The sequence below is a fragment of the Ctenopharyngodon idella genome, chromosome 7 (genome assembly GCF_019924925.1).
Source record: "Ctenopharyngodon idella isolate HZGC_01 chromosome 7, HZGC01, whole genome shotgun sequence".
In the NCBI taxonomy this organism is placed as follows: Eukaryota; Metazoa; Chordata; class Actinopteri; order Cypriniformes; family Xenocyprididae; genus Ctenopharyngodon; species Ctenopharyngodon idella.
Window position 1 is genome coordinate 40,384,609 of NC_067226.1, and position 17,342 is coordinate 40,401,950.

At 35.4% G+C, this 17,342-nt stretch overlaps 1 protein-coding gene across 4 annotated transcripts in view; it reads right to left on the bottom strand.

Moving 5' to 3' along the window:
• Window positions 1–2,343: 2,343 nt before the first annotated feature.
• Window positions 2,344–17,342, bottom strand: part of lrp4 (low density lipoprotein receptor-related protein 4) — a 115,474-nt gene continuing 100,475 nt past the window's right edge. The window contains exons 30-39 of one of the 4 annotated variants that reach the window (XM_051900357.1): window positions 15,223–15,357; window positions 13,780–13,888; window positions 13,351–13,543; window positions 10,792–10,905; window positions 8,774–8,876; window positions 8,623–8,687; window positions 8,444–8,531; window positions 8,199–8,340; window positions 7,922–7,999; window positions 5,777–5,916 (exon numbers count right to left, since the gene is read on the bottom strand). In XM_051900357.1, the coding sequence (XP_051756317.1) occupies window positions 7,958–7,999; window positions 8,199–8,340; window positions 8,444–8,531; window positions 8,623–8,687; window positions 8,774–8,876; window positions 10,792–10,905; window positions 13,351–13,543; window positions 13,780–13,888; window positions 15,223–15,357 (991 nt within the window). In that variant the 3' untranslated portion in view covers window positions 5,777–5,916; window positions 7,922–7,957. Of the gene's footprint in view, window positions 5,917–7,921; window positions 8,000–8,198; window positions 8,341–8,443; window positions 8,532–8,622; window positions 8,688–8,773; window positions 8,877–10,791; window positions 10,906–13,350; window positions 13,544–13,779; window positions 13,889–15,222; window positions 15,358–17,342 lie in introns of those variants that run through there. The other 3 variants (XM_051900355.1, XM_051900356.1, XR_007930922.1) reach the window with 3 other exon arrangements.

Genomic DNA, 17,342 nt, shown 5'->3' on the forward strand with positions numbered 1-17,342 from the left:
TAACTTCCCTCAGTCTTGTTGACTCGGATGTACGTCATTGCTTATGTTGCATTGGTGCCCACTACTGGCGGAACCCTTGCAATGGGTTGAATCGGAACGTCTTAATCCCTTGATCACTTGGAATCCACTATGGAGTTGATTTATTTTTTATATATTTTTTTCCCTTACGAAACTGTTTAGTGCAGCATTCTGTAGGCCTATCATGTACTGTATATAGGTGTGTTTGGGTTGTTTTAGATATTTAAAAAAAATAATTAACATATCATAGAGTTCGTGGTGGGGTAAATTAAACGCGATATGCAGTGAAATCACAATGGTGTTGCATTGTGGTATATGGAGCTGTCTGAAGTGTACATATGAAGTAGACTCACTCCCTCGGTCAAAATCGAGGGAGCGAGGGTCTGTCCATATAAACTTCCCTTGTCCACTTCACGAAGTGGAACGCACTTCAAAATGGCGGCAGGGATTCCCCCAAGGGGAAGTGCTTAGAGAAGTTCGCGACTGCGTGTTTAAAAGTGGAGTGGAACGCAGCCCTTGTCAAAAACCATATTGATGTGGTCATGAAATTCTTCTTCAGTTTAATGGCCAGTGGCACCAACGTTTAGGCGCATTGTCGCCACCTACTGCGTTGGAGTGTCGACCAGAGCTTCATAACCCAGAGAGGATTATTCATAATAGTGTGAAAATAGACAAAAAAAAAAAAAAAAAAAAATATATATATATATATATAGAGAGAGAGAGAGAGATTGTATTTTATCACTTAGCTCCTTTACTGAACACCATTATTACATAATTGAAGACTTATTGTTGGATGGATCCAATTAAAATAGCATGCATTTCTAAGTATAGCATGCAGTCTAATGGAGTTAATCAATTTATGAAATGAATAAATGTCAATTTTTACAAAAAAGAAAAAAACATTTTCATAAAAATCTGTTCCCTTATATCAGGGGTGGGGAACGTTGATCCTGGAGAGCTATTGTCCTGCAGAGTTTAGCTCCAACCCTGAAAAAAAAAAAAACACCTGCCTGTAACTTGATTAGCTTCAGGTTTGTTTAATTAGGGTTGGAGCTAAACTCTGCAGGACAATGGCTCTCCAGGATCAACATTCCCCACCCCTGCCTTAAGCCCGGAACACATCAAGCTGACGGTCGGCCGACTAAGTTTTCTCAGTGTGTTCCGCACCGTTGGCTGAAGTTGGTCCTTGTCGCCTTTTTTTCGGCCGATTCGACATGAATCGGTGTCGGAGCTCGTCGGTCAGTCGGGCCATCTTATCATTCTGATTGGCTGTTCAGCTACTGCCACCTGCTGGTACAGAAAGGCATTTCTTCTTACGCAGACACAGAACGGACGTGCTCGGCCGTCGGGTGTCGAGTGTTGGTTTGGGGTGTCAGGGCAACTTTGGACCCAGACGCTGCCAACGTGAGCCAACCCCGCAGTCTGCTTTCGTTGCCACTAGTTCGTCGGTGTCGGCTTGGTGTGTTACAGGCTTTGTATGGTTCATTACCTGAGACCTGTGTCTACAAATACATACATTTCTAATAATGTAGTAGCCTATTAAAAAAATAAAAACATCTAAAACATGTTTTGTCCCTTATCTCATTAAAAACAATGTGTTATCTCTGCTCACTCAGCGGTAATACTTCAAATTAAATCATCACATACCCATTTCATTTCTATGTTGGTGATTAACATGAACAAATGCTTACATCTATCAGATTGTGAACCAACTGTAATACTAGTTAAGAAAAAAATATGACTTTTCAAATCTCTATTCATTAACTGTTTAATGAACATCACTGCATTAAAGTACCTGGCTAAAGACCTGGCTGTTATTACCTTATCAGCTAATGCATATTTGTTTATTAAAAATAAATTTTAATAGTTGAAGTACAACTGCTTTAAACTTATTATTTCTGACAGCTTGAAGTAGCAGGACCATACGAAGAAAACAATTCAGTAATATTAAGTATTAAAGCATTAATATTATTCCATTGAGACTTGCTCATATTTGAGATACAGCAGGTTTATATTATTTATTTTTCCAAGTCAGCACCATAAAGGGCAGTTGTAACACTTGTTTCTTGTAAATTCAATTTCAGGAAGTAGTCTTTCACAATGTCAATATATTAATGACCCTATTACTTGATATACATCTGCTTTATACAAAAAGATAGCTGGCAGATTTATAGAAATCTGAATTGTGATGTAAAATGTAGTCTAATAAATGTTAAAACAAAACAAAAACAACTGCCCCTAGACTCCCATACTACAAAACCTGCAAGAATTGTAATGTAATAAATGTAGTATCTTTAAAAGAAAGTGAGTCAAATAAGTGCCATATTTGTATTCAAAAGCAAATGCAGTTTTATATTAAAGATAGAAAAAAAGCAAAGTAAATCACTGTCACACACAGCTTGTTAGTACTGCAAAGGAGAACTACATATACAGCATCTTCATATTTACATACAAGTTACAACCAATGAAAATTATAAATATATCTTAGTTAACTTACAGCAGTTACATGAGACTGAAATTTCTGGACATTTCAAAAACAGAAAAAAAGAGCACTCTGTTAAATAACTGGCACCAACCCCTACAAACAAATGAAGTGGTTATATAATTTAAATGAATAAAATTAATGCATGTTTGTTCAAAAGACTCTGTATACATTAACCATTTTGACTCCATTGTGAAAATCTGATTTCTTTTCTGAAAAGGAGGAGCGGAGGGAGGAAATCTAAACAGCAATCATCTCTGGTTGCCTCGTCAGCCAACAATTAGAGCTGCCAAGACCAATAAACTACTATGTGGCCTAAATGCGCCATGTGTTTTAGCAGCAAAAACATAGTCCTGAACCTCGGAGAACCAACTCCAAGGGGGTTTTGAGAACTCAAACACATATGGGTTTATAACAATCCTCAAATAATCTTTATATAAAACAAACATGTACATAACAAATTTGAAAGCATCATACACATTTCCAAATATATAGGGTGAATATCCCAAAACCATTTCAAAGTAAAAATTAAACCATATATATATATATATATATATATATATATATATATAGTCTATTTTAGATTATACCATGGTCTGTCTGTATACTCAATTCAGATTGGCTGGAAGGTGTGCATTAAAACCAGTAGTTCCAGTCAGTTTAATCACCGTTCTATATTAATGCACTGTTTTCACTGAAGAGCACACACACATCACTCACACACCGAGATCGAAGCACAGAAATGTATCAATGCTGCCTGTTACTTTTATTAATGAAATAGCTTCAGTACTGAATTGCTACATTATATTTCTCAGCAAAGAGGGGGTTACGTCGCTGTTTTTGAAGGAATTAAACTCACAGCTGCAGGTAATTCACATACATCTCTCTCTCTCTCTCTCTCTCTCTCTCTCTCTCGATAATTAAAGCAAATAAATGCTATAGCTCATTCACTACTTTATCTCTGTGTCTGATTTAAAGCAGACAGAATGCTAGATCTATCTAGAGCCGTAACTGATGAAAATAACCGTCATTTCTACCCTTCCAATCAAATATTGTGCTGCAAACACCAATAATAGCTTTAACTTGTCAATGCCAGCAAATGACCATGGTATAAGCGTGATAATCCATGGCTAGCTGTGCGTAAAACAATTTGAATGCACTCCGTTTCACGTCGGGTGGTTCTTTGCCTCCACGTTGTGCATTAAAATCGTCACAGCTAGCCTTGGACTATCCCTTATTTTGGGGAAAACATGGCCTGGACATGATCCTGACAGGTTTTGTGACATTCACCCAGTCAGTTGCATTCACTTACACAATTAGCGTAGCCCTATAATTTCATAGATGGCTAAATCATGTGCAAGTGCAAGGTGCTTTACAGATTCTGTTTAGCTGTTTTTTTTGTTTTGGTTGCTATATAAACTCTGAACATATTTTAACATCAAACAAGAAAAGCCATAACCATATATATATACACACACTGCCAGGCCAAAAAAACAAAAAACAACAAATCCGCTGTTTGAATTAAAATAGCCAAATACTTAAGAGTCTATGACTGGATCATTATTGCAGTTTTTATCATGTTATATGTTTGACAACAGTTCTTCTAACCCTGATTGATGGAGTGTGTAGCTTTTCATTTCTTAAACAACCATGTAGGAAGACAAATCGTTGCCATATTTCAGGATGACAATGTCAGGATTCATCAGGCACAAATTGTGAAAGAATGGTTGGGAGGGAGCATGAAGAATCATTTTTAGATATGAATTGACAGTCAAGACCTTAAATTCATCGAAAGTCTTTGGGATGTGCTGGAGTAGACTTTACAGAGTGCTCACCTCTTGCATTGTCAATACAAGATCTTAACCAAAAAATAATGATGTGATGTTATTTCCTTCAGGAGGTGCATCAATTTTTGGTCAAAATCTTGTATTGACAATGCAAGAGGTGAGCACTCTGTAAAGCCTCCTCCAGCACATCCCAAAGACTTTCAGTGAAATTAAGGTCTGGACTCAGAGATGCCAATTCATGTGTGAAAATTATTCTTCGTGCTTCATCAATTAGGGTTAGAAGAACTGTTGCCAAACATTTAACATGCTAGAAAAATAATAATCACTGCAATAATGATCCAATCATAGACTCTTAAGCATTTGCCGTTTAAATCCAAACAGCAACTTTTTTGGGGCTGGACAGTGTATATGTATATGTATATATAAAATGGCTTCACCTTTGACAAAATAACTGTAATACTCTTTAAAATGGACTGTAATTTATTCAGTGTGACTGAAAAAACAGATTCTTCATGAGTGTGTAAATTCTGTCCTTTGGCACCATCACAAGGTTTTGTGAACGAGTCTTTCAACAGTCCTAACGCTTTTAAAACTACTTCGAAAGAATAAAACATTAAAAACCCAATCCAAAGTACAGAAAGTTCATAAATACATTTCATCATGATGAGAGCTGGATGCTGAGCATTTCCTAAACTGATAGTCCATGAACTGATAACATAAGCTTGCATTAGAAACAAAAAGCAGTTTACTTCAAAGAGTTTCTCTTGTATACAAAAAGGCTCAAAATATCAGTCAGTGTTTCTTTTTTCCTTCTCACAAGGTCTGTTCTTTGACTCCAGCGTGCTGTGACCTTCTCCATAGTTCAAAGGACACAAAAAAAAAAAAAAGAAAAAAAAAAAAAAGAGGTTGCGTAGTCCAAAGAGAGGGCAGAAGACATTAGAGGCAATCCAGATGAACTGAGCAAGGGTTTGTGTGCACATGTCATGTACCGTTTTTATATAAGTATTATTGACGTTTAGAGTAATGCGAAGGAAACTTTCAAGTATGAGGTCTGTCTCAAATCTATTTACAGTTCATTTGGCTGTTGGAGTATTTATGCATTAGCTTTCCTCTGTACCAGCTGCTTAAGTATATATATATGGTCCATATGACTGTACCTACCTGTTTTACTTCTAATAACAGTGTGCATTCAAGCCTTTTTCAGGCAAATTTTGAAGAGAAATCGCCAACGACGTTTCTGTTTTCCCGTATATGTGTGCCTCCATGTTGACCGCATCTGTTCGTACATTTTCACACTTCGCTCTCAGTGGAGGCTTTACGATTCGGGACCCAGCCGGTATCGGGATGTGAACTATGATGTTGAGCCGTTATGGCATGGGTGGTGTTGATACTCGAGCACTCTGATTGGTCACCCTGCAGCAGCTGTTCAGTTTCTCCATCGTTCAGAGAGGCAGAGCTTGCCTGTAGTGAGACGGTATCTGTGCGCATGCAGGCGTGAAGCCCAGCTCCTCGACACACCTTCAACTGTCTCAAGTCTTCCCAGTAAAGATCCTCTCCTGAGAGCAGACAAACGCCTTCCACGATGCGGATCTTCTCTTTAGTGTAGCCTCCATCCCCAACACCCTGTACCTACAGATGACATTCAACTGCCATTAGAAGAGACTTTAAACTCAATCTAACTTTAAAATATCACTTTAATTTGGATATACTATTGTGAAAAAGTACCTTTTAGCATACTTATTACTTAATACTTATTAAAAGAACTTATTACAGAAAAAAATATACTTTAAAAGAATATACTTAAAGGGTTAGTTCACCCAAAAATGAAAATTCTGTCATTAATTACTCACCCTCATGTCGTTCCACACCCGAAAGACCTTTGTTCATCTTTGGAACACAAATTAAGATATTTTTGAAAACTGTCATTTACTCTGCCTCAAGTTGTTCCAAACCTGTATAAATTTCTTTCTTCTGTTGAACACAAAAGATGATATTTTGAAGAATATGGGCCAAACAGTTGATGGGCCCCACTGACTTCAATAGTATGGGAAAAAAATACTATGGAAGTCAATGAAGCCCATCAACTCTTTGGTTACAGACATTTTTCAAAATAACTTATTTTGTGTTCAGCAGAAGAAAGAAATTTATACATGTTTGAAACAACTCGAGGGAGAGTAAACAATGACAGAATTTTCATTTTTGGGTGAACTATCCCTTTAAGTACATCTTTATTTTAAATGTAATACTAAATAACACACTACAGTTCAAATTATAATCAAGTGTTTTACATGTGCTTTAGTATGTTAGTCAACACATCAAAATAAGTGTTCTTCTTTAAACATGACAAAAGATTATTTAAACAATGACTTGTACAATGTAATGTACATTAAAATGGATATTATTACAAAGTGCACTTTAAAAGTGTACTTAAAGGTACAATATGTAAGATTTTCTGTCCGCTAGAGGTCGCTTGAGGCCTATTCAAAACAAAGGCGTAGCTTGATGATGCCAAGTTTGAGCATGGAATCTTGGGACATGTGGTCTTCACCTCAACGGACAGTGCAAAAGAATAAAGATAGGATTCAGGAAGAAAACATGTTCATGGATGCGATTATTAACGTTACTGTAGTATGAAGCTGAGCAGGACCGAGTGTTGTGGGAGCTGAACGAGGCCGCTGGAGCGATTGCCGCTTTCCGCTTTTCTGGTCATGAGTATGAGGTAACGCAGCTCTGTTTATCATATTAGATACATTTCAGTGTGTTGAAAATGATTAACCTTACTAAAATTGCAATTTTCTCATGATTTACAAAAAGTTGGAAACATTTGGGATATTGTAAGTACTCAAGTGAACAAAATTTATAACACTGGCCTAGTGGTTTTTGGATATTTTACTGCAAAAATCTTACATTTTGTCTTAAGACACTTAAAGGTGCAATGAGTCATGAAAGTGTACTCTCGTCATTGTGAACCGGAAGTTGTGACCGACTTTACTTCAGTATTGTGACGTACTTTGTGAAACAGAATAATGCATGATAAAAATAGAGGCTTGGCTTTCTTTCCCCACTGGGAATTGATTGGATCTAGAAAAGTGGGAGTTCCATTCAGCTCGCTGTCAAAACTCACGGCAGACTGACAGTTGCAGACAATGTTCTATCCAAGCCATCAAAGTGACGTAATCAGAGAAGGAAGGCCATCCCAGAGGGAAAGTACATTTTCAGATTTTGATCAAAGAATACAAAGAATCAACTTGCACGGATGAATTGTTCCCTGCAAGTCTAGTAATGCGCACTAACAAAGTAAATAGGGTCAATTTTGATTTCATGCCAACTTTAACAATAAAAAAAACACCACTTCAACCACTGCACTTCAAAAGAAAAGGCTCACAATTCATGCTACCTCAGGCAGTGTAGGCTAAGAAATTGCTCCTTTATAACATTTTATCATCATAAATTGTAACATCTATAAATGCTATCTTGCTTGCACTTTCATGCAGAAATTCTTTTCAAACTGATTGCATGCATGAAGAAAAAGTTGGATGCTGGATTTGAGCAATCGAGCATAACAGTTGGTCACAATCACAAGGCTGACTTAAAATTAGGAAAGCAAGAATATTTTCCCAATTTGTTTGACTACCTTGTTTGCCATTCTGATGAAAATAAAAGGGGGTTGTCAAAAGATGAAAGGAGACAGGGAGTTGTAAGGATGATTGAGCTGCCGTGGAGAACATGGGGGAAAAAAAAAAGATGATTGGGGACTCTGTAAAGAGATCCAAGTACTGCTCACGAAAATGATGAGAACAATTATGTCAGTCATGGCTGAGGTCAAACAACATCAACAATAATTTACATTTATCTAAATGATTCTTTTGTGAAATTTTCAACAGTGAAAAGGAAAGAATAATAAACAATACCTCTTTTTTATATCGCAGTTGGTTGTTTATTGTAGGTTTTTGGGCAGTTTCTATTTTAACCTCCTGTGTTGAAGTTCTGTATGAAGGGTTGCTGTAAGTCAAGTTGCTCACTCCTGGATCTGCAAACTTGAATTTTTTGTGCCTGAAAGGCAAAAAAAAAAATTTGTATGAGCAGCTGAGAAAAGGAATTTATTTATGAAACTTTATGAAACTTCATAAAGTGCTTCATAAAACCTGAGACCTACCTGTAAATAATGAATGCAGCTATGAGTATCAGGATCGCCAAAATTGACAGAGCTCCACCAATCACGTAGCTGATATGAGGGCTCTCATCTTTACAAAAATGGTCAAAATGTAAATGGTCAATTCACACTTGCTTTACAATGTTCATTATTCTTATATGACAGAATTGTAATTCATTTACCACGAGGTGCAGACACAACATTGTTCTGAGAGCAGTCCTCTGGATTGTGACTTGCATCTGTACAACTGTTGGGAGAAAATGTTTGGATTGGATTTGACGTGATTCTTCAAAGGAAACCTTTTTTTAGACTGGATAGTTGCAGTTGACTTACTTGACCACTGACAGGCCTTTGTGAGGTTTCACTGTGGTGGGGGGTTTAGGGGCCCGAGTACCCATGGTGCCCTTCTCAGGTGCCGTGGGAATGTAACCAGAGACTAGTTCAGAAACAGAATCAGGGTTATTATAGTTAAATAAAAATAAAACCATAAAAAACTTCTGTCACTTGAAATAAAACTTGTATGTACTTGTATGTAAAGATGTACTAAAATAACTATACAGAGCCCCGCACATGACATGCAAGAAAAAAAACATTAAATTGTGCGCACGACTTACTAATTCGTTCCCTCGATTTACTAAATCATGTGCATGATTTACTAAAACGTGTGCACGATTTACTAAAATGTGTGCACGATTTACTATTTCGTTCACTCGATTTATAAATCATGCGCATGATTTATAAATCGAGGGAATGAAATAGTAAATCATGTGCACGTTTTAGTAAATTGAGGGAACGAATTAATAAATCGTGCGCACGATTTAGCCTACTATTTTTTTTTCCTGCATGTCATGTCCAGGGCTCCGTATAACTAAAACTAAAACTGAAATAATAATTAAATATAGCTGCAAGCAGCCATTAAGGGGCCAAGCACAAAGCAGCAAGCAAGAAGTAAATTCATCAGTAAAATATAGCATTTTATTTCATACACTTTATTGTAGTTAGTGGCAATTTAATTTTGTTTAGTTATAGCGCCACCAACAGGTGCAATCTCACCACTTTTTTTTATGTGTCCCCAGAGTGTGCCCACAAATAAGTGTCAAATTTGGTGAAAATATCTCATTTCGTTTAAGAGTTATAGACATGTATATGTATGAGTACCCATGCACGACTTTGCATTTTTTTTTTGCCACTTACTATCAAAATTTTTGGCCAAACCGTTATAAGCAATTAAATTATAAGCAAAAAAAAAAAAAAAAAAAAATTGCTATCTCCAGACCAGTAGGTGGCACTGTGCCAAAATGCAGCATGTACCAAGTTTGGTCAGAATACGCTAAAGCGTTGCAGAGATATAGCCTTGCATCCAATTTGGCATACTCTTCTTCTAATTTGTTTGCGCTTTTTTCGAGAATGGTTGGGTTTATCAAAAAGCTTTTGATAACTTTTTGCCAACATAGTCTGAAGATGATCTGAATTGATTTTCATGAAAATTGGAGCAACCATCTAGGAGGAGTTTGAAAAAGTAGTGTTTTTGGCGGTTCTATGGGCTGCCACAAACTCCCAGAGCGGAAGAATAAGAAGAACGCAAACGGATAAAATAGGTGCCATTGCACCTTCAGTGCTTGGCCCCTAAAAATTTTTTTTTAGATATACTAAAAAAAAAAAAACAAAACAAATAAAATAAAATAAATTAAAACTTCATATATATTGTTTTCATTTTAATTTGAGTTAATTCAAACTATTGATAAAAATATAGTATCTCAATGACAAAAATAACACTGGGCAGAATTGAAATACTAATAACTAATGGCTCTATTTATGCAAATGTATTAGTAATTAATAATAAGGTCATGCAAATATACATGAATATTCATGTTCTAAATGAGAGTCATAATTCTCATTAATACAGGCATATGTAACTTATTCGAATTTCTAGAAAACAAAATTAACACTATTAAAAATGTTTTTTGTTAACCGAAATAAATTTGAAATAAAATATAAATATTACATAAAAAACTTAGATGAAAATTAGAAATGTTGCCTTGGCAATTAACAAATAAAACAAGTTGAAGTACTAAAATTATTAAAACTGAAATAAAAATAAATAAATGCTAAATAGAAAAAACAACAACAACTAAAATTACAACAAACTTAAAATTGAAGTGAAAACTGAAAATATAAAAATAAAAGCTAGTTCAAAATATTAATAAATACTATAATAGTACATGAATAACACTAAAATAACACGGATGGTAATCTGGTAGATGTAAACGCAGTCATATCATTAATATAATTATTCAATTGTGTAACACCTCCATGTTCAACAGTGATTCCTTGAAAACTGTTGAACTCACTTGTAGAACACGGTCTGCCGTCAGGCTCATCTGGACATGCACACACAAAACTGTTACTCTTCGCAAGACACAAGTGTGTGCAACCCCCATTATTCACACCGCAATAATTTGTACCTAGAACGATAAGATAGTAAATGTTACTAATATATTCATATCAATGACAACTATAACATTTCTTCATCATTTATGTGCTCACTGTTCATGTATCAATAACAATCTTGAAAATATTTAAGACATTTATTGGATTGTGATAGAGCTACACTATAGGCAACATTGTTTATATTCAAATCACACAAAAGACAATATATAAGACAAATGTTTTCCAGCTCCTGTCCAGGACACATTTTGGACGTCTCCCATATCTGACGCACACATTCCAGGTCTTGGAGTTTCTTCTAAAGAGCTGATGAGTTGAATCTTATTTGTTTGAATAGGGAGACATAAAAAATGTGCAGTCATGTTGGGGCCCCAGGATCAGGGCTGGGAAACACTCTATTGGACCACAGACAAGACCACCAGAGGATTTATGTATAACATTTCCTTAAGAATCCAAACACTGTGATATAGTCAGATATTATTTAATAAAGTGCCAAGCAATATATCACATTTTGTTTAATTACAATCATTAAACTCAAAACTAAACTCAATAGCCAATGTAGCTGTATTCATAGTTTTCACGTGACATCACACTCGTATAGGAATGCCCACCAGGAGGGCAAAACAAGGCTTTCCTCCATGGATCGGCAGTTATTTTTTACCAGGTTTGTGCTAAGTACTAAGACAGTGATATTAAAAGACCAGTACACACCTTACTGATGAAGCATACTATGTACAGGCAAGCAGATGAACCATTATAAAGAAAAGCTTAACCATTTAGCGCATTGCGTTCATATTCTGGGCTCATCTGCTCACTTGTATATTAGAACGTATTATCAATAAGGTTTATACTGAATTTGATCTTTTAATAGCACTGTTTTAGTGCATTAAGGCACTTGAAGTGTTTTTCACATTAAGCGTTTTAGAACGTCCCACTGTTTTTAGTGGTTGAAATACTGCAGCAGATGCTGTATATGGACCACAATCGCCCAAAACAAATGTTTTTGTTTTTCTTCTTTTGAGATGAAAAACTGACAGGTCTATGGATGTTTTGCCCTCCAGGTCTCCATGGCAGTCACATGACTGAAAACTGAATAGTAGTGATTCTCAACCAGGCATCCTCAAGATGACTAAAAAGTATATAGTTAATAAATTAAATATTAATATATCAAAATAATCTAAATCTAAATAAAAAATGCTAAATTAGATTTTTTTTTTTTTATTTAGAAAATGCTAACATATAAAATCATGACAAATGGAATTTAATTTCCCATATAATATTATAATATAATAATGTTGAATAATAAAATAGAAATAATAACAAAAAATAATTTTCTCTCCTCAAAAATTGTTGCTTTTAATTGAATAACACAAAGATCTTTAAAATTCTGAAGTGACAAAATTAATTGTGGATAATTAATTAATATTCACTTGCAATGGATATTCTGAATATGTTTTCATAGGCCAAAATTCTGATTAATATAGGCATATGTAAGCCATCTTAATCAAATTTCTAGAAAACAAAACTAAAATTAAAAACTTATATAAAACCTTATTTGAAATTGAAAAATAAAATTAAAATTAAAAACTTGGCTACTAACTAAAATAAGTCGAAGTATTAAAATTACTAAAACTAAAATTAAAGGTAAAATAGAAATATTTTAAAAATGTAATATATAATTTAATATAATCAACACTCCCATGCAGTTTCAGTTAATAAAAGAAGCTTGAAAACAAGCAGCTTTGTCATAATTACAGCAGAAATAGTCCATATCGAGGGCCTTCGGGTCAAAACGGTTGAGAATCTCTGTTAAATAGGGAGTGGTCAGGATTCTTAAGCAAATATTAGCCTATGCTTGCAAGTGTTATATAGCAACAGTGTTTTCCAGAGAAATCAACCTGTCAATACATTTTAAGCTGAGATAGGAGAAAATATTTTGGATGGAAACACACACGCACACACACTCTTCACCTTAAAGCGATAGTTCACCCAAAAATGAAAATGTTGTCATCTTTTACTCACCCTCATGTTGTATAAGTTTTTTTTTTTTTTTTCTCTTCTGCTGAATAGAAAAGAAGATATTTTGAAGAATGTTGGTAACCCAACAGTTGACAGTAGCCATTGACTTCCATAGTAGGAAAACAAATACTATGGAAGTCAATGGCTGCTGTCAACTGTCTGATTACCAACATTCTTCAAAATATCTTCTTTTGTGTTTAACAGAAGAAAGAAACTCATACAGGTTTGGAACAACTTGAGGGTGAGTAAATGATGAGAGTTTTCATTTTTGGGTGAACTATCGCTTTAAAGTTAGGTGCATCTCCCAAATGTTAAATATGATGTTCTATGCATAGGAATTGTATGCAAAATAATTAAAAAAATAAAATATCACAAAAACCCTTCAAAGTAAAACATGTAGACACATTGTGCTCTTCAGTTCAGGCCCAACAAGTCAATCTTACCAGTCTGCCTTTGTGGTGACACCACTATGATGTCCATGAGGCCCTCTACATTAGCCAGCACAGTTTCCTTACTACGACCTGTATGCTTATCTACTCGCTGAATAGACTTGGTCTGCCAGTCCGTCCAGTAAATCCAATGGTCTTGCTGTGAGATTCGGGAAAAAGGAGTTAAAGGAGAGTATACCGGTTTCAACTGGAGACAAAGAAAAGGGGTAAAAAAAAAAAAAGGGGGGAGAAAGAAAGATGGGAAGAAAAAGGAGGGTCAGATAATGGAAAGATGCAAGGAAGAGAACATCATGCAAAGGTTATAAATGCAGAGATATAAGTGAAAGAGAGGACGGGTCAGTGGAGCGGGAGGTGATGAAGGTGCAGGTGAGTGAGACACATTAATTCGATAAGTGAGGGTGAGGATCAGATATGGAAAGGTACCTGCGTGAGGGCAAACGGGTGTGAGACGGGGCTGATGAGAATTTGACGCAGTTTGCCATTCAAGTCAGAACTTTCTATGCGGTCCAAGTGTGCATCCACCCAAAAGATCCTATACATGAAATCACGTGATAATTCAGTTGTGTGTTCTCCAAAATGTTTGAAGGTACTTGCCATGATTGTGGTACAAAATAGAGCCTGAAATGCTTGAAGGAAGACATCTTTTTAAGCAAATGAAGTATTGCGGTTATCAACATTTGGAACATGTCTAAATACTGTAAAAAAAATTAAAAAAAAAACTGATTTGTGATGTAATGTTTGTTTTATTATACTGAAATTACACAAGTGAATAAATATATCCTAATATATCCTACTTGCATTTTATTCTTATCAAAATGCTATTATAAATCTACAGTTTTATTTTAGTATCATTGAGATACAACTATAGTATCTATATAATATCTTTTTTTTTCTGTCTATATAGTTTTTATTCATTTTTAATTCAGTTTGTTTTTATTACATCTAGTTAAACTAAATTAAAATGAGAAATGGGAAATAAAAAATAAATAAAAAGGCTAAGTTATGGTTATTTTATCTCAAGGATTTTATCTGGAGCTACAGTTTCCCTTATTTCAACCAAAAATGTGACACTAACTGTACCCTATTCATGGAAAGTACCTGAACAGTCAAAGCCAGTTGTTGTTAGTGGTAAAGTGGCATTGAAAAAGTATAGCTAGGTGTAAAACTGAAGAAAGAAAGAAAAGAGAACAAAATTTGAAATGAAAATGATCGTCAAAAACAGCAACAGCATGTGTATGTTTCATCTAAGGCCACATACACACTGCAACCTAGTGACAGGAGTGTTTAAATGTGGTAGTGAATCTCCAAAAATCATTCGGTGTGCATCACCCTTGAAATTGCGATGACTGAGTGATCAAGTGAACAAGAAGCAGGAATGCCAACCTGTTTGGTTTGACCGAAGTAATATTACTAAATGCAAAACTGCATTTTTGAGGAAATTGCCAAGGACAGAAGCACTGTTTTGACAATTTTTTCCATCCACCTATTTTTATGTGAATTTTGTGATACCTCATAAAAAATGCTGGATGGAAACGCCAAGATGTGCATAAATCCTAAAAATGCGCATTAAAAACTTGACTATAACATAGTCGCAGTTTAACATAGCTTCATTAACATTAAATCCACTACCTGCATTTTTCAGGTAATTTGGTCATAGAATACAATTGTCACTCCCATAAATTACCAAAATGTGTTTGTTCAGAAAGGCATTATGCACTCAACAGGGAAAACTGTACAGTGTATGTAGCCTAAAAGTGGATCAGAACTTTGTTGATATTGGTTTAAGGTCCATTTTATACATGTATGCCAGCTTTCAACAAAATCATTGAAACTCTCTGCTCTTCTTAATGAATTCTCCTCTTTTACCTGCGAGTGTCATAGTCCAGTGTCAAGCCATTTGGCCATCCCAGATCTGTGTTAATGAGGACTTTTCTGTCTGTACCATCCAGGTATGCTCGCTCAATCTTTGCGATATGACCCCAATCTGTCCAGAACAAGAACCTTGCCAAAGAATAAAATGATGAAATGCATTCATTAGTAGTAATATAGTAACTATATATAGTAACTCCCCTCTCTCTCTCTCTCTCTCTCTCTCGTTCAAATAAATGCAATCTTACTGCATTATTTTATTCTAGATTTAACCACTTGTAGATAAAATAACTACATAAAATTAACCATTTTGGAAGTTTACTATATATATATTATACACACATACACACACACACAGTGTATATACAGGTGCTGGTCATATAATTAGAATATCATCAAAAAGTTCATTTTTTTATTATAAATTATTTTTAAAAATGAAACTTTCATATATTCTAGATTCCCTACATGTAAAGTAAAACATTTCAAAAGTTTTTTTTAAAAATTTTGATGATTAGAGCGTACAGCTCATGAAAGTCCAAAATCCAGTATTTCAAAATATTAGAATATTTCCTAAGATCAATCAAAAAATGGATTTGCAAAACAGAAAAGTTCAAGTTCTTTAAAGTATGTTCTTTTGTGCACTCAATACTTGATCGGCAGGACATATTACAGCAAATGACTTGCTCCTAGCACAAATTACTGCATCAGTGAAGTGTGGCATGGAAGTGATCAGCCTGTGGCACTGCTGAGGCACTATTGAGCCTTCAGATCATCTGTATATTGTTGGATCGACTGTTTCTCATCTTTCTCTTGAAAATATCCCATAGATTCAGGTCAGGCATATTGGCTGGCCAATAAAGCACAGTAATATCATGCTCAGCAAACCACTTGGAAGTGGTTTTTGCACTGTGGGCAGATGCTAAAGTCCTGCTGGAAAAGGAAATCAGCATCTCCATAAAGCTTGTCAGCAGATGGAAACATAAAGTGCTCCAAAATCTCCTGGAAGATGGCTGCATTGACTTTGCACTTGATAAAACACAATGGACCAACACCAGCAGACGTCACGGCCCCCCCAAATCATTATTGACTTCAGAAACTTCACACTAGACTTCAAGCAGCTTGGATTCTGTGCCTCTCCAGTCTTCCTTCAGACTCTGGGACCATGATTTCAACATGAAATGCAAAATTTACTTTTATCTGAAAAGAGGACTTTTGACCACTGTTCACTGTCCAGTTCTTTTTCTCCTTAGCCCAGGTAAGATGCTTCTGACGTTGTCTCTGGTTCAGAAGTGGCTTGGTAGTCCTTTTCCTGAAGATGTCTGAGTGTGGTGACTCTTGATGCGCTGACTCCGGCTTCATTCTACTCATTGTGAAGCTCTCCCAAGTGTTTGAATCGGCTTTACTTGACAGTATTCTCAAGCTTGCGGTCATCCCTGTTGCTTGTGCACCTTTGCCTACCCAATTTCTTCCTTCCAGTCAACTTTGCATTTAATATGCTTTGATATACACTCTGTAAACAGCCACCCCATTCAGTAATGACCTTCTGTGACTTACTCTCTTTGTGGAGGGTGTCAATGATTGTCTCCTGGACCATTGCCAAGTCAGCAGTCTTCCCCATTAGTGTGGTTTCAAAGAACAAAAGATACCCGGAATTTATACTGTAGGGATGGTCATTTAATGAAACTCAAATGTAAATATTCTAATATTTTGAGATACTGGATTTTGGACTTTCATGAGCTGTACGCTCTAATCAACAAATTTAAAAAAAAAACTTTTGAAATGTTTTACTTTACATGTAGGGAATCTAGAATATATGAAAGTTTCATTTTTTAAAATAATTTACAATAAAAAAATGAACTTTTTCACGATATTCTAATTATATGACCAGCACCTGTATAGTAAGCTTACATACCACTGCTCTACATATACAAAATACATAGAAAATACAAACACTGGGTAAAATAGTTTAGAATTAGACTAATGGGTTTAGATACTTTTCAGGATATAATAATATCGACATTTCTCATTTTCTCTTTCCAAACAATAGAGCATGCTGCTAGCAATGCCATGGTCATGGGTTCGATTTCCAGGGAATGCATAAATTGTGCACCTTCAAT